General features: G+C 45.6%; 1 protein-coding gene across 1 annotated transcript; it reads right to left on the bottom strand.

The window, feature by feature from the left end:
* Nucleotides 1-116: 116 nt before the first annotated feature.
* Nucleotides 117-20904, bottom strand: P4HB (prolyl 4-hydroxylase subunit beta). The gene is made up of 11 exons (XM_035104251.2): nucleotides 20652-20904; nucleotides 19389-19595; nucleotides 15090-15223; nucleotides 14451-14588; nucleotides 10319-10423; nucleotides 8474-8599; nucleotides 7544-7744; nucleotides 4944-5064; nucleotides 4586-4767; nucleotides 4151-4237; nucleotides 117-1167 (listed from the first exon to the last, which is right to left on the bottom strand). The coding sequence occupies exons 1-11, from the start codon at nucleotides 20815-20817 to the stop codon at nucleotides 1081-1083; spliced, it is 1554 nt and encodes a 517-aa protein (XP_034960142.2). The 5' UTR covers nucleotides 20818-20904; the 3' UTR covers nucleotides 117-1080.
* Nucleotides 20905-21165: the final 261 nt, after the last annotated feature.

Below are 21165 nucleotides of genomic sequence, written 5' to 3'. Positions count from 1 at the left end.
TGCAAGCAAGTTTCAGCAACAGAAAAAAACCTTAAATCCATTTTCCGTCTTCCTGGCCTAGCTGAGAAGAGTTCTCCTTAAACCAGAGTTCAAGCAAAAGAGCCAGATACACAATATAGTATTAAAATCAACTTTTATTTGGCCAATGAGTTCCATTCCTATTAGCATCATAGATGCTCCAAACTAATTCAAATTCTGTCAACATACATTCTTGTCCTCCCATCACTCCTTGGCTCTCAAGTACCCCCACAAAAAAAGCCTAGTTATTGAGTGTCCTTTTTGTTTCATTCTGGTAGGCCCCTTCCCAAACAGCTCTGTAAATGCCTGGGTGGCCCATTCACAAAGCAAATGTGTAAAGAGCAAGTCATATTGTTTGTTCAGGGGCCAAGGTGGCAACACGAGTTAAGGTTTTGCCTCAGGAGTAATTGGGTCCTTTCCCCTCAAGGACAGTCTTCTATGCCATCCTAATCTTTGGAAGAGAGAGAGATACATATACTGTTCAGCATAAAAGGGAAGCAAGACCATGCAATGAGTTAAGAGGACCTGCTCATTCCCCTTTCCACTGCCACCACTGTGGTCAGCCTAGTAGGTTCCTCCACACCGAAGCAGCCCAAAAAGAGAAATAGTAATTGAAAAACAGCCGAGACAGTATCCAAGACCCTGCTGGGCCAACAGCAGCTTATGACATTTGGACAAGTGTGAGTAAGTTTTAAGGCGGCATTACTGGTGAGGCTCCAAAGTGAGTTAGGCAATGGGACATGTTGCCATTTCAATCTGCTTCTACCCAGATCACAGAACACTCTAGGAAAAGAAAATGTACATCACAGTGTGTAAAAAGGGGGAGGGGAGGAGAGAGAAGACCCAGCAGGGCTGGCTACCTAGGCAGATCCCTCTTCCAAACTGAAAATAATAATAGAGGAATCAGTTGACAGACAGGTTAGGATGAAGGGTTACTTTAGACCATTCCCTGTACTCTCAGACAGCATCTGCCTTCTGGTTCAAGTTGGATCTGGACTTGCTTAACTGCATGAAGTGGCAGCCACAGTGTAGTGTCTGGGGATATGCAGATTGGACTTGTCTTTACAGTTCATCTTTTAAAGTGTTTGCGTCTTCTTCTTCTTCTTCTTCTGCATCTGGCTCTTCAGCATCCTCTAGATCTTCCAGATCCTGTTTAAATGAAGAAGAAAAAGCTTGGTCAGCTGCAGCTTCTCTCACAGCCAGTGCCAAGGAAGCCAACACACAGTTAGGTCCTGCCAGCGCAGCTGTCATTACCCTTAATAGCATGAGAAACTCATGTAACTGCCTCTATGATCAGAAATTTGCACCTCTGGCAGACAGAGTCCTGCCTCCCAAGAAGTCCATGCATTCCATCAAGTCACTCAAGGCAAAATGAAATAAAATAAAAATGGAAACAACCTACAAATTTCCATACACCAGGCAGAAGGAACCTGTAAGACAATGGGGTCAACACTAGGTCTGTTGGCTTTTTGCTTGCCCTACATCTCAAAATTACTTGAATGGATAAAAAAATTGCTGTAGCAACTTTAGCACATTCTCCATTTATATAGCATTCTGCATCAGATGCATGCCATCACATTTGAAAACCAAGTTGGTGATTTTAACATTTTGCTCAACCAAGAAGTGCACAAAAGACCTTTAAGAAACTTACTTTAGAATTAAAACTTCATTAACAGAACCATGTACTGTTAAAGTAAAATCTGATCTCACATCCACACAAAAACACACCAAAAATAACAGATAAAGTGAAGCTGCGATTAAGGCAGCTGTTCCAGTATCTGTCTTTGAACTTTCTAAGCAAATAGTAGCAGCTCCAGAATAGGCATAATCACAAGATATGATCCTGACAGGTCACATTCAGGTTCATTATCAGGGAAGCCTTGCAAGAGAACTGTACCAGTCTGTTCACAAATAAATGCTCCATTCACAGTAATAAGCAAAAGTAAAACAAGTGGACATTCAGTCCAAATGACTGATGCAGTACTCTATACTGCAAATCCAATTGGCTGTTCCTTAGATTTGTGATCTAAACTCACCAATGTTCTGTTCTTTCTTCAGAAGTGTTGACTTTCAGTGGCTTGCAAAATGCTCAGCAAGTTGCATACCCTCAGCCAATGACCTCATATACACTATACCAGGGGTGGCCAACTCCCAAGAGACTGCGATCTACTCACAGAATTAAAAACTGGCAGTGATCTACCCCCTTTTGGAAGCTCAAGCTTAAACTCTTGCCTAATTCTAAGGGAAAAGGGGAACAGCCACCCACCTACAGATCGCTGGGGAAAGAAACAGCCACACTGAGTAAACTGTCTTCCATTCTCCAGATTGTGCAACAATGGAGGGCAGGGTGAGGGGGCGGGGCCGAATTCTATTTTACCAACATTACGGAAAGGGACCCAGCGATCAACCGCAATTTACCAATAGGGAATGTACCAGTAGATCGCGATCGACCTCTTGGACATTCCTGCACTTTGCCATTCCACTACATTGCCTTAAGAAGCAAAGAATATAGACTGGCTACCAGCATACTGACAAGAAGCAAAGAATATAGGCTGTTATCTTCAACAAGAGCCTATGCTGAATAACAGACAGATGTTTAGCATTATCCTGTTCTCAGCATCTGGTACCAATGCTTTTTTAATTGAGTACACACTGTGCTGTTGAGCTAGCAACTATGAAAAACCTGCCAGCACACTATTCTTCTTCTCAAAATGAGAAAATGCAAAAGCACCTGCAAGAAATATGCAGTGCCAGCCAATAGCCAACACAGCACCTCCAAAAATCAGCCATGAGGGACTGGAATAGCAATCATAGGAAGGACAGAATCTGTTTGCCTCCAATTCAATCACATTCTTCAATTCAAAATCTGTTTCCATGAAACCCAGATTCAAGGATCTGCTACAATCCAAGAAGATTTAATGGCCTTTTTTTTGGCCAATTCTTTTGCTCCGTATTCTATGTTTTTATACCCAAACTTCCACGGGTGACATCTTATAGAACACAGGTTCAGAAGCTATCTGTCTTCAAGGTGTTGGAACCTGACAAACAACCAAACTGAATACAAATCCAAATTTCCAAAGTGTACAGTGTATTAAGAATCAAACAAGCTGAAGCAAAATGGAGCCAGCAAGCTCTACTCGGCTAGGTCTCAGCTACATGTTAGTGCCAGGTCTGTGCCTGAAAATCATTTAAGAGATAGCTAATCATAGTGTCTATCACCAAGATGCTGAATATCAAAGCCAGTTCACTCTTAAATCACAAAGCCTGGTGCAAAGACTTAATCAAGCTCAAAACAAGGGCAAAGGAATCAAATCAGGATATAATTTCTGTGTATGCATCGCTCATGGTCACACTGTACCAAACAGCTGGCACCCTTGATAACTGTAGGTCTAGAAGTGTAGTCTACAGAGCTTTAAATCATACAGGGTCCAGGAACATGCAGAGATGCAAAGGCTGGGTCACCAGTTGCTCCCTGCATTCAATGGAAATGGAGGAACGACAGCCCTGAATGCACAGCAATTCTAACTTGGGCTATGAGCTCTACCCCCTCCATGTTCAGCTGCTACTCCTGCTGGGTGGCAGCACCCAGATAAGCCTAGCAGTGCTGCAAAGAGCCAGTAGCATTGCTAGCACAGCAACAGAACAAGCAACATTTTTTACACATGCTGGCAGCAGCGACTACTTGACTCAAGCAAGAGGACACTCGCACCTGGTGCTGGGTGCTGGAGAAAGAGCCAACTCAGTGCAGGGTCATCTCTCGAGAACTACAGATAGTAGGGTCAACGCTGGGAAGAATGTAAAGAAAATCATGTTTCTTGAACATTTGCAGTTGGATCTGGGAATGGTGGGGCTCTCACAGGCTGACTGCCTGTTTGTGTGGCCTGGTTAGTCCACACGGAATGGCAGATATTCAGGAACACCCTTCCCCACCACCCTAATTCATTCTGGGTATTACCAGCTGTGCTTTATTTACAAGTTGCTAAGGAACCAGCATTCTCGGCTGTCACAGTAAGCCCAAAGTAGCTTTGCAGGACAAAACTTCCCTTCCTCGGGGATCACATCCAAACCCTGCCCTAAAACAGCTACACAGGCCAGTGCCCCAAACTTCCACGGCCTGGGTTTAGATACTCACATCTTCATCTACACCACCATCCTTTCCGCCACTTTCCAGGAACTTCTTAAAACCTTCCAGCGTTCTCTCGCCATTGTAGTCTACAACCTGCAAAAGCAAAGGAGGAAGTGTGTCAGCAGTCGAAAGTCAAAGCTGGGCACTAGGGGCTGAAGAATCGCTTCCTGAACAGCTAAGCAAAAAAAATGGGATTGGAAAATTCACCTTCACCCATACAAGTCGAAGAAGAGCAGCCAGCCACTAGATTCCCATGATCGCTGCGAGGAGAGAATAGCCCGCATATGAGCACCATCCTCTACGAAGCAATCCTCCCCCCTACAATAGCAAGAACCCCCTGTGAACCCACCCCCGGCAACTCAAACCAAGGCACACCCTGGGAGGGGAAAGAAAAACACCCGGGGGCAGCCACCTACACCGATCGACCCCCAGTCTCCTCACCGTTCTGCCAGGGCCTGCGGGGAAAAACTTGAGGGTAGGGAAGCTGTGGACTTTCACGGCCTCAACTTCATTGGCTGTGGAGTCCATTTTGGCAATGATGATGTTTTCATGGTCTTTGTACGTCTCGCCTAGTTTATCCCAGATGGGAGCCAGCTGCTTGCAGTGGCCACACCAGGGAGCATCTGCAAGTCAGAAAGGGGACAAACCCCAGATTAGCATCTGTTCAGCAAGAACCACTCACTCCCCAGTTCCATTTCCTGCCACCTGAGAAACATTCTTCACTAGCTGAACCTGTGCAACTCAGGACAAGATGCGCCGAGGTGCAAGTGCATGTGGGCTCGGCTACCGAAATACTTACAGAATTCCACAAACACGTTCTTATTCTCATCAAAGGCCACTTCTTCAAAGTTTTTCCCAACCAGAACTTTGACAGGTTGTTTGTCCCAGTCATCGGAAACATCTTGGCTCATCAGATGGGGCTGAAACAGACAAGCCAAAAGGAACACACATGAAAGCAACAGCATGGAATGCGCCAACAGGAAACCCTCCCACCCACTGTTCCAAGACAGGCCAGAGCAACTGACAAAAGCCAGAGGCTATAAAAAGTCAGATTAATATAGACTTCCTCCTTCAAAGTCAACCCCCACCCCACCAAATGACCCAGCCATGTCCTTCATGAGCTGCTGCATGAAGGATGCGTGTTTACAGGGAGCCCACTCTGCTTCAGTTAAAGAACAAAATAAATGCATGGGAAGATATATGTACAGCAAGCAAGAGGAGATGGCTGCAAGAGTCAGATTAGTTCCAATATTTTTACAAGGGGAACAAAATAAAAAATGCCTTCCAATAGCACCTTAGAGACCAACTAAGTTTGTCATTGGTATGAGCTTTCGTGTGCATGCACACTTCTTCAGATACCTTCAGCTGGTATCTAAGTTGGTCTCAAAGGTGCTACTGGAAGGATTTTTTTTTATTTTTTGTTTTGTTTCGACTACATCAGACCAACATGGCTACCTACCTGTTTACAAGAGGGAGCTAGGGCTAAAATAAGGATGGAGCTATGTACAGGCATTGGCGGGCTTACATGTATATGTGTGTGTGTGTGTGTGTGTGTGTGTGTGTGTGTGTGTGTGTATACACACACACACACACACCATTCACAATACATTGCCAGGTCAAAAATTATCAAATGGGTAACACGATATGGATATATCAGTTTTGGACAATATATCACCCAGCCCTAGAGGAGGTGTAGGATGTTTTCCAGAGCATTTTAAAAATGAAAGTGACCTATTAGATCATTGTGTCAAAATTGTGTTCCAAGGTACAGAGGCAGTTGTCTTGTATGGAAGTCAGATCCTTGGTCCATTCAGCTTCCTGATCTCCAGGGTTTCAGACAACCTCTCCCAGATCTACCTGGAGGTGCAAAGGATCTAAGCTTGGACATTCTGCATGCAAACACAGGTTTCTTTCTATTAAGTGTTCTATCATTTCAACATGCTTAACATTCAATTTGTCTTGAACCCCATCGGAAAATATCCTACCGTACAACTTCCCCTAGGCTACATCTTTCATCTATCAACTGCTTTGAAACTCCCAACTCAAAACTGTTCAACCCTAGATCTACTTTTGATTGAAGGCCATGCATACTGCATCTCATGAATGTGAGGGGTCTTCAAACAGGCCAATGCTGAACATAATTCTTCTCTGAGGTTAGAGGTCTTTGTAATGTTTCTATTCCTATTTGCTTTCCAGCACACACAAACCATCCCTGTAGTTCTAAATAACTTCAAGTGTCTTTTCATAAGTCAGGAATGCTGCCCGAAGGGCTAAGCTACACATTAAAAAGGAGGTATATGTTGTATCACCTATGAGACGGTACCACCTTGAGTGTGAAGGTGGGAGACTGCATGATTCAGTGACCATATACCCCCAATCTAGCAGAAAGCTCCAGAGCAGAACAAGAGTTCTAGCCTTTCCTTCTCCAGAAATGCACTAGCTTCCTATCTACAGAGTCTGATATGGGGGAAGCATTTAGATATACAACAATCAGTCTTTACAGCCAAGTGGCAGAGGCTTTGTTGATCACATGCTCACACTCATATGTTAACAGGCTGACCAAAAGAGTACTACAACATGAATATGTATTATACAACCTAGAATGTATTTTATCTTTTATGTCATGCAACACCTTACTGTCTATGTTTCCCAAAATATATCTACCATAGTCCTGTATTCTGTTCAAGAATGTCCGTCAAGCCAGGTATCACTCAATACTTTTTCTTCCCTATCATCAACTCAGCTTTCCCAATTAGAAAGGTCATCCTGAACTTTTAGCCTCGTTTAATAATCCCTTCCAGTTTTTCAAAGGACCTGCAGGTTTTCTTTAAAGGTGTACTTGTCCAGTCGACTGAGTAATTAAGATGAAGGCTGCAGCTTCACTGAACAGGAAAAGGAATAATGGGAGGCAAGGAAAGTACATGAAATAGGCAGAGCCAAGAAAGAGCCCTGCAAAATTCAGGTGTGGGGCAGAACAAAAGCAGTAGCTGGCTCTGTACAGCTGCTTTCGTCTCCAGATTAAGATGGAAGCCTCCCAAGCGCTCGTGCCGCGTGAGGACAAGGCCATGCTGTCTCTTCTGCCATGCCATTAAGGCAGAGGTAGTTCTCAAGAGCTGGTGATCCAGTTCTATGAGCAGCTCCCAGACTTGTCAAGCTCACTTTATCAGCATTTAAAGGCTATTTCCATACTGGCACTGTGCCCCACTGGCTTTGCCCTTTGGGCTTCTCAGCATGAAGTCTAAATACTGGGCTGCTGGACGTGCTGCAAAGCCAGCTTGAAAGACTTTGTGCCACGTGACTGTTCTCAGGTTTCGTGTGATTCGTGCTGCGGGGATCACCTCACATGGATGCCTGTCTCAAAAACAAAATGCAAAAAAGGAAGGGAAAAAAAAGAATTACCTTAACTTTGCCCTCCAAGAACTTGTTGCAGAAGTCCCTGATGTTTTCTGGAGTCAGCTCTTCTGAATCTGGCTTGTACTTGGTCATTTCCTCCTCCAGGGTAATGAGGCGGATGGCAGGGCACTCCTCTTTCTTGAGGCCAAAGAACTCTAAGATCCTCTGGTTATCGCCGTGGTCACTGTCTATAAAGATGAACAAGATCTTGGCGGAGGAGAAAGGAAGAACAGTGGAATCGAGGCATTAGACAAATGCATGGCACAGGCAAGAAACTAGCTATTTAAGTCCTCCCTCAGTAACTTTTCTTTCTCCTGCCACCCTAATTGTGTTTCATGCCCAACTATAGGCCTAAAGCAAATTCTTGTCCGCTGTTGTCAAGTACCTAGCTCAGTGGTTTTCAACCTTTTTGATTCCACGGCTCCCTTAACCAACCACATTCTTTCTGCAGATTCCCTGGGGGAGTCACTTACACCAGGGTTCCACTACAGGACTCATCAGTGGGGACTCCCCCATTCTGTCCCTTTGCTTCACACACCCCATTCTTTTCCTGTCATCTGTCCTGAATGTTCTTCAGAATAAAAGAGAGATGATGCAGGAAGATATGAGCTTGCAAGTTAATGAAAGGGTGCCCCCCCAGGGCTCCCCTGAACATTCCTCAAGTCTCCCCAGGCTGTTTCAGTGCAACCAGTGACCAGGCTTATTCCATTCAAATTGTCACCTGATTGCTGGGGCTATTCAGGAGCAGTCTATGCTGAAGCAGCTTGTGCTACTTTTCATGTTACTTATCTATACTGTATTCTGAAACTCCTATGATCCTAATCCATGTCCTCCCTGAGGAGCAGCAATATTAGAACTGTAAGTGCCAGTGTTCATCACCTGGGAAGCCCGGGGAGCGAAGAAAGGATTTTAAATATGTCACATCCTGGTCCTCACCTTCCCTTTGAAGCTCTCGGCTGCTTTTTTGAAGTTATCCAGTTTTCCCTGGTAGTCTGTAACACTCTTGGGCAGGAACAACAGGATGTGGGTCTTGATCTCTCCTCCAAAGATTTTGGGTGCAGTCTGTGGAAGAACAAATAGATGGATGCTAGGACCAAGAGTGTTACCAGGTTGCCAAGATTATGCAAACTCCCCCCCCTCATTTACAGTTAATTCTACCGTGTTTCCCCCTTTTTAAGACACCGTCTTATATTTATTTTTCCTTAAAAAAACACACTATGGCTTATTTTCAGGGGATGTCTTGTTTTTTTATGGTACAGCAATCTACATTTATTCGATTTATTTTTTTTAAAAACGCCCAGATCAGATGGCCCCAAAAAATAAAGACGTGCCGCTACTGCTGCGTCGTTTCCTTCTAAATGCACAACAGAGGAGGCTGCTGAGTCCCAGCCACTTGCAGCGCGATCCTATGGCTCCTAACTCAGAAGAAAGCCCCGTGGAGTTCAGCGGGGCTCTGACAGCCAGGGACCAGCTTTGGCTGCGATCCTGCTGCCGCTGCCGCCGCCGCCACACACATTTCCCCTGGGGGTAAAGCGCGCCACTGAATGCACAGGATGGCACTGTGCGCGAGCGAGGGGACGAAAGTTAACTGACCCAAACGGCAGATCCCCAAACCAAAGCGCACAGTCGGATCAAATGCCTGCGCCTCCTTTTGTGCATTGCTTCCTCCCTCCAGCTCCGCAAGAGGGTTAAAGGCAATAGGGCAGCCCAATCCTGTGCAGAGTGAACCTCCATCCGCCCGCGCTTCAGTGTGCGGGACCTGGGAGCGGGAGACGCTGCAGCGAGGAGAAGAGGCAGCGATGGCAAAGGGGGAGGAGGAGGAGGCGGGGGAGGAGGAGGCGGAGGCGGTGGAAGTGGCTTCGGCTTCACCTCCTTTCCTCCCTCGCAAGGCTTCTCAGGAGCCCCGGCGCTAGGCAGAACCTTGGGCCCGGGAGCCGCCGGCCAGCACTCACCAAAGGGAAAGGACCCAGCGTGCCGGCGACGTGCGCTCTGCACCAGGGCCACGATCCTCGCCCCCATCTCCTCCAGCCTCCCTACTCGCCCTTCCATGTTGGATGCCTTGCAGAAACTTCGCTTCTGTAGGTGCAGAGTTGCAGCCGGACGCTGAGTGCCGCTTCCCGGCTCCCCCCCCCCCTGCGGTTTCCCTGCGGTCTGCCTCGATCCGAGGCCAATCAGGCTCCCACATTGCTTCGTTCGATCACCTTGAAAAAAATCAAAGCGGGGAAATGGCGTGGGCGGCCGCCGCTTTTGCTCTCTTTTCATCCAGTTCTTCCTCGTTTTCACTCAGGTTCTTCAGCTTTCCTTTAATTGCTGCTGCTGCCGCCGCCATTGCTATTGTGCTTTTTACAGCAGAGTGGATCCGGCGGCCTGCCGGGTCGGCGCCGATCAGCGCTGCGCTGAGCACCGGATCGAGGAAGTGGCCTGCAGGGTCGGCGCCCAGCAGCGCCACACGGAACACCACCTCCTCAATCCAGCACGGCGCTGCTGGACGCTGACCCTGCAGACCGGCTCCTCGATCCAGCACTCTGCGCGGCGCTGCTGGGCGCCGACCCTGCAGGTAGACCTATGGCTTATTTTCGGGGTATGTCTTAAATTTTACAAAGTTTAAAAATCCTGCCCTGGCTTATATTATGACTACGGCTTAAAAAGGGGGAAACACTTAGTACTTAGTATAATTTGTCTGGTTAGCATTCTGCACTCCTGACTGGTAAACACAGATCAAGGCGTGGATTAGGTCACCCAGCCAACCAACCCTGCCTTGCTAGAGAGCCACTTCCATACCTGTTCAGTGAATTCAATCACCAAGGGCAGCTGGTTTGATTTGATGAAGTTCAACAGATTCTCTTTTGTTATCTCCCCTTCATAGTTGTTACGTCCTTCATCAAACTGGAAACAAGCACAAAGGGACCCGTGAGAATAAATCAAGCTGACTTACAGTTGAGATCAATCAAAAGTTACAGTTGGGTCATCAGCCAACAGGTTATGGGCAGATTGAGTGTATGCCACAATTCTACAGGCATGCAGAATTTGGTATTGAGTAAATCATTCTGTTTCCTGAACACGTCGGTGGTGGTTTAGGTTTCTAACCCTTATGTCTATGAAAAAATGTGTGCAAGTATGTAGGACTAAAGGCTGGCATAGCAAAACCGAGAATGGCTCAGTTCACATTCAATGCTAAGCCAAGCTAGGGCTTAGCTTGAACACACCTGACTACCAGGGATGAAACTGTGGCCATTTTGGTCCTCCTCCAGTCCTTCTGTAAACCAAAGACTGGTTCAGGCTCACGTGTTATCCAAACCTGGGCTTCGATTCTTCTGGTGTGTGAACCACGAACTCTGGTTCAAACACAACACTGAGCCAAATCACGACTTAGCTCACAGCAAATGCAGCAGGAGAAGCAGAGAAGCAAAACAGCTCTCTCCAGTAGCCCACATGCCATGTCATAGCTTGGACTAGTATTACATATATAGCAGGTCAATAGTCTGAGGAATGGAACTTTAGGGCCCAACATTTATCTTCTGTCACAGTCAGGCTATTATTCAGATTTATGTAAAAAAAGCAGACATGAAGTCCAGCTTGGTTTCTATCCATCATTTATCCAATTTTTACAAGTACAGAATACACAATCCTGATAGTTATATCTGTAGGGCTCCGACTGACACAAACTACGGTGCACATTTCACACTGCAAGCAAGGCACAAAATTTCTCAAGTTAAATTCCAGGGTAGAATCTCCGCCAAAGCTCTCATCTTACTAACAAGCTAGGATTCAAGGCTCCATAGGAGTAAACAGTGCAGTGACTAGAAAGAAGTTTGGCACTAAGCGGATTGCCAGATTCTTGCTATATACCTACTACCTCCAAAGGGGTTTCATCAATACTCTATAATATTTTAAATATACAACTCTCAAGAGTCACAGAAGCAGGTTCTTCATTTCCTGGTAGGCAACAGGTTGTGCAGGTCTTGCTGGAAGCAAATATATTCATCTGATCAACAGAACCACCAAAAGGGAGGCAGTGTCCTAGGCAGCAGCACACAACATGGAACCAGTAAATATATAGCAGTTTACTCAGAGGACATCACATCCCTGCAGGGCTATTGTTAGCCAAGCAGGAACAGAAGTCAGAAAAGCACGCTATCATTCCTCTGCCAGGAATAATTTTGCTGCAGAGCAACACCTATTACTGTCCAGGTTCTCAAAATCTTTCCTGGCACCCTGGAAAGGGGCAGGGAGTAACAGGCATAGGAGAATCAAGGTTATCCAACCAAGAAGACATCAAGGGGAAGCAGTGATCCCATTGGTTGGGCTCCCTAGCGACACAACTCTGGGGGACGGACACATAGGTCACTGTTTGAGTAACTTTCCAGGAAAGTTATACAAAGAAATCTACTTCAAGACAACATGAAGTCTATGCAAAAGACAAGGAAAACAAAAAGCAAAGTTGGGTAGTTGTAGTGCTGTGTTCAAATGTCACCTTAGCCATGAACTCAATAGGTAGCCTTAGGTAAGCCAGTATTCCCTCAGACACCATATATATAGTAAGACTGTAAGAGCTACCTGCCTCCACATTAGCAAGTTAACCAAAAATGCTGTCGGCACATTCAGAAGTGCTTTATAAAATGCCAGTTTTTAATACAACCTATCCCTCAAGAACAGTTTATTAGAATGCACCTGGGTAGGAGGCACAAGTCAGCGGTCAGAAAGAAATAAAATTTGAAAATGTGCAGCCTTACCAGGGACTAGATGTTCTACGGTTTTGCCAATAGCACTTCTGCTTGTTTATGTGTGCTACATAGGACTTCTAATAAACCGGCTCCTGGCCTTCATGCACCTCCAGTGAGAAACATTTAGAACAGGCTTCCTCAACCTTGGCCCTCCAGATGTTTTTGGCCTACAACTCCCATGATCCCTAGCTAGCAGGACCAGTGGTTAGGGATGATGGGAATTGTAGTCTCAAAACATCTGGAGGGCCGAGGTTGAGGAAGCCTGATTTAGAACCTACCAGCTCTGCTTTTACTATACCCTGTAATCTTAGCAGAAACTAGCCAACTTAAAGACACCTCAGGATGCAATCTTGCCACAGTCCAGAAGATGCTTAGTGCCACTCTCACCAGCCCAAAGTTTAGAAGGCTGCTTCAATTAACTAGGCCTGCTAGTGGAAGACCATACAAAGACTTTGCGAGCATAACAGGGCTTTACTCCACTCGACTCAGGTAGCGGGATGTGTGAGTGTGGACAACCCCCGGAACAACATGTGGGGAGGGAGGGAAAGAGGCAGGTCATTTTATCAAGCAAGCAGAAATTATCGTGCTGACAGAGCTATCTGCTTAGCGCTACATTGAATTCCTCCCAGTGCTTCACCACTTAACAGCTGCAGGGGCATTTCATGTCCTGTCCAATTCGGTAACTGCTTACACTTCAGCGGACAGTTTTGTCTCATTCCAAGCAATATTCCCTGGCATCAGTGAGGTCACTTCATGACACTCAAGCTCTATGGGGGTCATGTGCAAATGTGGGAGGAACAGATTCAAGTGTAGCATCTGGTGAAAGTTTGTTTCATTTTGGTTGGAAGCAAAAAATAAAATAAAAATGGCAGCACCAAAGAGTTAACCGGGTAAAAATTCAAGCGTTTGACAGGTATGCAACTGAAGAGTTCAGAAGCTTAGCAAGTGTCTTTTTGGCAACTAAAAGGGATTTGTTTTTACTTTGGCTGGTTGAAGTCTCAACAGCTCCAAGACTGAGGAGCAAGAAAAGGAGAATAAGAGTGAGGAAAATTCTAAGCAACTCAGAGAAACACCCCCTTTAGATAGAAGAGCTGGCCAATCAGAAATTTACCTCCTACCCTTTAACAAAAGTGCTGGCTAAACACAACTTCCCCAACCCCTTAAAAGCAAGTTTTCAGCTTAACATGCCAAACACTTGAAGGTGGAAAAGCCAGTCTGAAGCAGGAAGAATTGACCTTAAAGAGGCAGTCAGGGTGTAATCTACAGGCTATAGATGCCTTTATAGCAGGAGAGAGCATGTGCTGCTCTACTCTTCTCATGTGGAGAGAAGGGTATGGTCACTGTGGGGTCTCCGTCCACTTTGTAATGGTGCTCATTCCCACTATCAAAAGTCAATACCCACAACTACAGTAAATTCTGGAGGAATCTGGAGTCTGATATTTCCTCCCTTAATGGTTGCTCTGTTGAGGGCCCCATACCTTTTGGGCAAACCACTTTTGCAACCTAAATATCAACAATGGCATGAGTGGTTGCAACACAAAGCAGGGGTGCTTCCCCCCCCCAACAAGTGTCCCTGTTTGGAAGTTTTCCCCCCCTAAACTACCTCCTCCATTCTGGTTCTCTAACATCTGAACAGGCCAAGCTATTATATTAACAACGTTAACTTGCTGAGTAAGCTAATGAGACTTCTTCCTGTTCTGCTTTCACAATCCATCCAGTGTGCTTGGTTTCCACCAACAAGCTCAGCAGTGGAAAGACTGGTTTTGTTCCAGAGAACTGAAACTTAAGTGGCAATGAGACTTGCTGCCAATCATTAAGATTCTCTTGCCTTAATCATCTATATTGACCTTGAAAACAAAAGCCCGGCACCAGTTCCTCTTCACACTACCACTTCAGTTGTGATACTAGAAGTACCCTTTGAGGAAGCAACTGGGTTTTACAGGCTAAAGCCCATGCACTCTTAGGATATAAGAGCCCTTCCAGGGGGGAGGGGGAAGCTGTTGAGAAAAAAACTGAAGTGGTTTCCAATTTCCTCCTTCAAATCAAGTTTTTAGAGCACTATTTAGACCCGTGTGAACTTTCTACCAATACAGTAACAGTGTAGGTGGATGTGGAACAGTAACATATTGGGGAAGCAGAGTGCAGCCAGCCAGACTTAGCACATAATGGGAATATTTTGCACCACTCACCTTCTTAAAAAGGGCAACTCCATCTTTGCTGAGCTGGTATTTGGCAAAGACATCGCTGTTGGAAGAGATCCCAAAAGGAATGTCATCAATGGACTCTGCTGCCAACAAGAACTGCTTGGCAGCATCAGATTCTGCATCCTAACGGAAAGAAGAAAGATTTTTAAAGTTTTAAATACTCCATACCATGCCTTGATTTGATGCATGTTGCTTACTCAGTGATGCAAGAACAATGAATAGCCAAGATGGGATAAAGAAATGGGCATCATACTCTAGCTGTAATTTCCCTGTGCCCACTAATTCCCCTACCCACTGAAATTTGGCATGATTGATTCTACTGTAACCAATTGAACAGGTTGTGGTTTGCGATGCCCACAAGTTTCTCTGCTTTGCAAGTTTATTTATTCTATTTTTATCCCACATTCCCCCTAGGAACTGAAGGTGCCATATATGGTGCTCCTCTTCCCCAATGGGAGGTAGGTTGGGTTAAGAGACTGCCTAGGCTCAGGTCACCCAGGGAATTTTGTGCTAGACTGCCCATGGACCCAAACAGGCTAGTGAGCCCTGGTTTAATTTCTTCCCAGATAAAGGCCTCCAAAGGAGGTCAGCTAAAAGCAGCAATAACCAAGTGAAGCACTCTACCTTGAAGAACCCAATCACAGCAACTTCACTGGATTCCACCAGCTTCTCAGCAGCAGCTACATCTGCCAGGGTAGTGGCTGCTGGGCCTGTGCGTTTCTTCAACCAGTTGACAATGTCATCTGCTTCCCTGCCAGCTGCATTAGGGGGAAAATGACACATCAGAATCTCTCTCACGTTTAAGTTGGAGCACTTGATCTAATCACCCCAAGTGGAAACTCCCATTATTTCCTGGTTCAGAGAGCAAAGAGTTTCTGCTCACCTTTCTAGAGAAGAGAAGCCACCATCTTCTCTTACCCCTTTACCTTCCAAGACCAAGATGCCACCAGAAGGTGCTATTGAGCACAAAGCTGCTTTACTTGGTGCAAAAAACATTTCATAGTAACTTTTAATAGCATGCTGTTTCTATCACCACATTGGCTCATGTATATTTAGAGCTTTGGTCACATTATAATATCACTGATACAAAATGTTTTTCATGCTGAAGAATACCACAAAATGGTTGAGTGAAGGAAAAAAAACAGGAAGCAAGATTTTCTACCATAGTATCCAAGCTTAAAAGCAACTAATAGGTTTTTCAATGCTGTTAAAATTAGATCTGTATTTCTAATTCTTGGGAGGCTCCACCCAAAACTAGCTGCCTTCAGAATCTGCTTTAAGCACATCTTGCACTGATTATATACAATGCAAGATAAGTTACTATGCCAATCTCTACTTCAAAATTCCCCAAATGTAAATAATACGAATTGCCCTACAGAAAGATTCCTATAGGCAGGAGGGTAGATACCTGCTCACTGTGACCATCACCCTCATGCAGGGGTGACAAGTGGGGCTGTAGCCTTCCTGGAGCTTGGGGGTGGCGGTGCAGAAACTGTCCCAGTTTTATTGAGCATTATTGATGAAACAACAGGAAAGAGCTGTAAGCTTTGAAGAGGGAAGTTAGGAACAGCCACCACCTTCACCTTCCACTGCCTTGCCTCCTTCACTCCCAAAGTTTGCAGCAGGACAGGGGAGCAGCAAGCGATTGCCCATGACCTCCTGCAGTGCAAGCTCTGGGATAAGACCACCACCCTATGCACACTTACCTGGGAGTAAACCCCACTGAAAACAATGGGACATATAAAAACATGCAGAGGACTGCACTGAAGGGGAGGGGCTAGATCCTGGAAAATATGTGTTTTGGCTTGGCTAGCCAGGTTAGGTGAAGCTGGTACTGGGGACAGAGCCCTGCTTTCCTTACTTGCACATGGCCAAGTAGTCTGAGAAACAGAAGGGGTGTGTACTCACTCTAGGCAGCCCTCAAAACTCTGCTGGACCAAGCTATACACCCACCCACCCCAAGTCGAGAATGATGCCCAAAGAATTCAGTTCAAGATGTAGGTAGGAGATAGCTTATTACAGCTTTTACCACACGAGAAAGAAAACATATAAACAAGCCTGTAACATTTAATGCATATATTGATACAGCAACCAGGGGGTGGGTTATTGCTTTTTGTTTGTTACTATGCAATGCATTTTTGTGTTTTGATACTGTTAACTGCCCTGTGATCCTTGGATGAAGGGTAGTTTGGAAATTAAATAAATAAAATAAACCTGTTAATTTTTTATATGCAGAAGGTAATAACTAACTTTACCAGCACTCAAAGCAGCTGCACAGCTTGCCTTTCAAGAAAGCCAAAATCAGAGGCAGGATAGTCATACCTGTGGGAAAACTTATCCTACATGTGGCTTCTGTGGCTGCTGCAAGCTCCTCTTCCCATACAACTGCAAGCACTTCTTCCCCTACAATTGAAAGCTCATCTTCCCCTGCAACTGAAATCTCATCTTCCCCTGCAACTGAAAGCCCTTCTTCCCCTATAACTGAAAGCACTTTTTCCCCTACAACTGGAAGCTCATCTTTATCTAAGAATGAGGGACTGGCCATTCTGTAGTGTTGCCCTCTCAATGTAGTTTTTCACCAGCCCAAAAAAAGTCAATAGCTGAAGACCATTCAGCTTCCTAAATGCGGAGACTCTTCTGCCTATTTCTAGGTGGCAGGCTCCTAAGGGAGGAGGGATTCTTTCCAACTGTCACCATGGAATCTTGGGAGAGAATCAGCAGCAATGTCTAAGGAACAGGATTCTTACATCATTGTTCCCCCCCCCCACAACTTCTGAACCTTCCATCAGCCACCACTACCTTTTAAAAACTTAAGTATTGTTTGTTATTTTGACCTGTCTGGTTTTCCTTTTTTTAATATGACTAGGAGTTTCAGTAACTCTTTACCTTCAACCACAGGCCTTCCATTATGATATCTGGGTTAGGGGAAAGTATGCTACAATCAGCATAACCAACCATTCAGAATGATCAGGCCTGTTGATCAGCTGTCTGCCAGTAGCTTTGGTGATAAAGAAGTTTGTCTAACACTTCTATCATCCAAATACATGGCACAATCACAGAATCATAGAATTGTAGAGTTGAGAGTGACCCTGGGGTTTATCTAATCTGATCTCCTGTAAGGCAAGAATCTCAACAAAAGCATTCAGACGAAGGACATGTCCCTGCCCCAAGGCTCTTACCATTTAGAAACAGATAAAGCATGCAAAGGAACGGAAGGGAAAGAGGGATGGGGTAAACATGGGAAGAATTGCATTTCAGTTATATGTATTAAAGGCTTAGTTGCAATGGTGCATTAGGAGTAGGGGTCTGTCAAAAGCTTCATGAAAAAGGTCATTTTGCAAATGGTTATGTAGGAAGGGTTTTGGGAGGCAGTTCAAGTCACAACGTACAGTCATTGAAGAAGCAGAAGACCGCTAGATGACCAAAGCATGGAGGAGCTGGCCAAGCAAAAGAGACAGGGAAAGAGATGTGGGAGGATGTGCCAGCAGTCAGGCAAGAGGGTCAAAGTTACTGAGAGCTTTGAAGCTGAATCAGGGAGGACTCAAAGGCAACATAGCGCTGCAAGGGTATTTCTATGATCAGAATAGTTTTACCACGAGTTCTGTATACAGTGGTACCTCTACTTACGAATTTAATGCGTTCCGAACGCACATTTGTAAGTCGAATCCCATAGGAATGCATTGGGAGAAAAAATTCGTAAGTCAAAGCAACCCTATCTAAAAATTCGTAAGTAGAAAAAATCCTATCTAAACTGCATCCAAGATGGCGGACGGAGCTCCATTCGTAAGTAGAGGTACCACTGTATAGGCAAGACAATCAAGTCCAGAGAGCAGAAGGCTGGATGGATCAGAGGTTTTTTGCTGAGGCACAACAGGGAGGAGAGTGCAGGTAATGTTATAAAGCAGCCTTATTCATCCGCATGTCCTACAGATACTGCTAGACTTCCACCTCAACCCCATTTTCCAACAAGTAACACATGGTAGAAAAATCTGTTACTATTTTTATCATTTATGACATGCTAGTGCCTATGCTTCTGTGTTTTTAAATGCAACTGCAGGTGCATGCTTGTCTCAGTTACACAAAACTGGGAATATGAAATATTTGAAAAACTCATTTAATTTTGATGCAACTTCAAAAAATAGGACATCCATTTTATACATAGGAAAGAGCCTGAAATAGATTCATTCTAGTGAATGAATGGCTATGACTGAGCAGTGACATGAGCTCAGTGCCTTGAGTCATAGACTTCTCCTTCAAGGCTAGAATGCTGTTCAGAATACAGACACTGAAATAATAATTGCTTAATAGATTTATTGCCTTTGGTTGTAGCCCTATCTACCTCTCCTTGGCAGGAAGTCTCACTGACCTCCATGGAGCTTACTACTGAATAGATATACACAGAATTGGGCTGTAAGGAATAAACAATGGTGAGGGAGGGTATTACATACAGCAAACTGCTCCAAGAGCATTTGTGATTCCAACATATACAAAGCAGGGAACAGATATATCCTAAGGGCAACTATTAAAAAGCAACACCAACGTGTCCTTAATTTGTGTCAGAGAAGTTCTAAGCTAGGAATGTGAAACCATGGTGCCTTATTCCTATTTAACAGATTATCCTTGTCTTTCTAGTGACTAACAGCACTGCATACAAGGACAAAGTTGAAAGTCCTCTACAAACAAACATTTTTCCGTGGGACTATTTAGCAGAGACCTTTTGAACTGGTGGAATATATATACAACATGAACAAACAGCTTAAAGGAGGCAGAGAACCATATTTGAACAACATGAAGTGAATGACAACAGTTTAGGCATCAAAACCAAAAAGTATCCTCTTGTGTCACTTTTGCTTTATGTTCCAGGTTTGGTCCCCCACCTCAATTCACATGTTCCAGACTTTTTAACCATTACCATAGTCTCACCTGTGTATTCTTTAGGGGATGATTTATCGCCATTCTTGAAGAATTTGATAGTAGGGTAGCCTCGAACACCAAACTGTTGGGCAAGCTCTGATTCTTCTGTTGCATCCACCTTGGCCAGCCTGATTTCTGAGTTGTCAGATTTCAATTTTGCTGCCGCCTTCACATACTCAGGGGCCAGCGCTTTACAGTGACCACACCAGGGTGCATCTGAAAAAGAGAAGTACTTAGTATCAAAGCAATTACCGTGCAGCCCTCCCACATTGATACTTTATATCAACAGGAATGTACCCACAACAACAAAACATTCCATGCAGATCGCATCCAAGTGACAGGTGGGGGTGAAAATTATGGCAAGGAAAGCTTCACCGTTGACTGATGTGTACTGTAGTATTATAAACAGCACCTTTCCTATCACAAAATCCTAACATTTTCTTCACCTATTACTTTACAAGCAGTCTTCTGCAGTGGAAAAACAATGAGTAGGCAAGACAATGAGGAAGTCTAGACAATCTAGAAAAGCAAGAGACAGGCTTAATCCTTTGGTACAATACTGTTGATCACTTGATGCAAATCTCTCCTCAGTGCATAGTTCAAGGTTTCTTGTCCTGCATTGCCCTCAGCAACAACCTGCAACTAGCACAGCACATCCAACCTTGGGAGTCTTCCAAGACTCAACTGAAGCCTCTCAACTTTACTGGCACGCCCCTTCCAACAGTACTCCTGGTGCTATTGCAATGCCACCAACAGACATAACTTGACACAATGCAGAACTGCTTTCCCCAATACTTCAGAGAGGTGCATTTCAGACGCACTTTGCACTCTTAAAAAACCTTCAGCGGATCCCTGTGCTCTCCTGCATCAGACACTACCAGCATCTCATAGCCAACTCGTAAGCATCTACGTATACCCCTATTTTTAAGGCTGAAAATATAGGGCAACCGTAGCACCGGCCCATTCCATGCATCCGGGACACGCCAACAGCAAAAGACGAGAAAACGCCTGCAGGCCCCTCTTTGGGGTGACACAGACATCACCGCAGCCGGCGCACGCCAGTTCTCGCAAGTTCCCTTCTCACGTGAACAGTGTAACGTCTGGCTAGGCAGGGGTTGTTTCCCTAATGGCGGGGGAGGGGACCGTTAACGTGAAAAAGCCTGTTCCCCATCCCTCCCTAAAGGGTCACGAACAGGGAGATCCCAATCTCAGTCCCCCCCTCCCACCCGGCCGGCCTTCCCTCTCCACCCTCATCCGCGCTCCTCCACTCACAGAACTCCACCAGGATGTTCGGGTGCTGCTCCAACGCCCGCTCGAAGTTGGCCGTCTTGAGCACCAGGACGCCCTCGTCCTCCTCGATATCTGCGTCGCCGGCCAGGCAGGCCCGTCCCAGGAAGAGCAGGCAGAGGAGCGGAGACAAGAGCAGAGCGGTCTTCATGGCGGCGCTGACAATGACGGCAGGATCCCAGGCGAAGAGACCGGACCACGAAGAGGCGCCGCAAAAGAGAACACTCCGCGCCCGCCTCCCGCTTTATAAACCCGCCCTCTCCCCGCTGCGTCTATCGCCCATTGGCTGCTTCCGCCCTCCTACGCTTCAGCTCCCATTGAACTGGCGAGGAGCCTAGTGCCGCCCTCCGGTCCTGGATTGGTCAGCTTTAAAGGTCGCGTCGCCTTTCCTTTCCCACTTCCGAACAGCCGCGAGAGTTTCCTTTGCTCCGTGGGCTCTGATTGGCCGTACCGACCTCTCCGGTGAGTGCGATTGGATAACGCGGCCGCTCCTAGACCC

This window comes from Zootoca vivipara, chromosome 2, assembly GCF_963506605.1.
Source record: "Zootoca vivipara chromosome 2, rZooViv1.1, whole genome shotgun sequence".
Lineage (NCBI taxonomy): Eukaryota > Metazoa > Chordata > Lepidosauria > Squamata > Lacertidae > Zootoca > Zootoca vivipara.
Note: the sequence above shows the minus strand (reverse complement) of the source record. Positions and strands in the feature narration are given on the sequence as shown.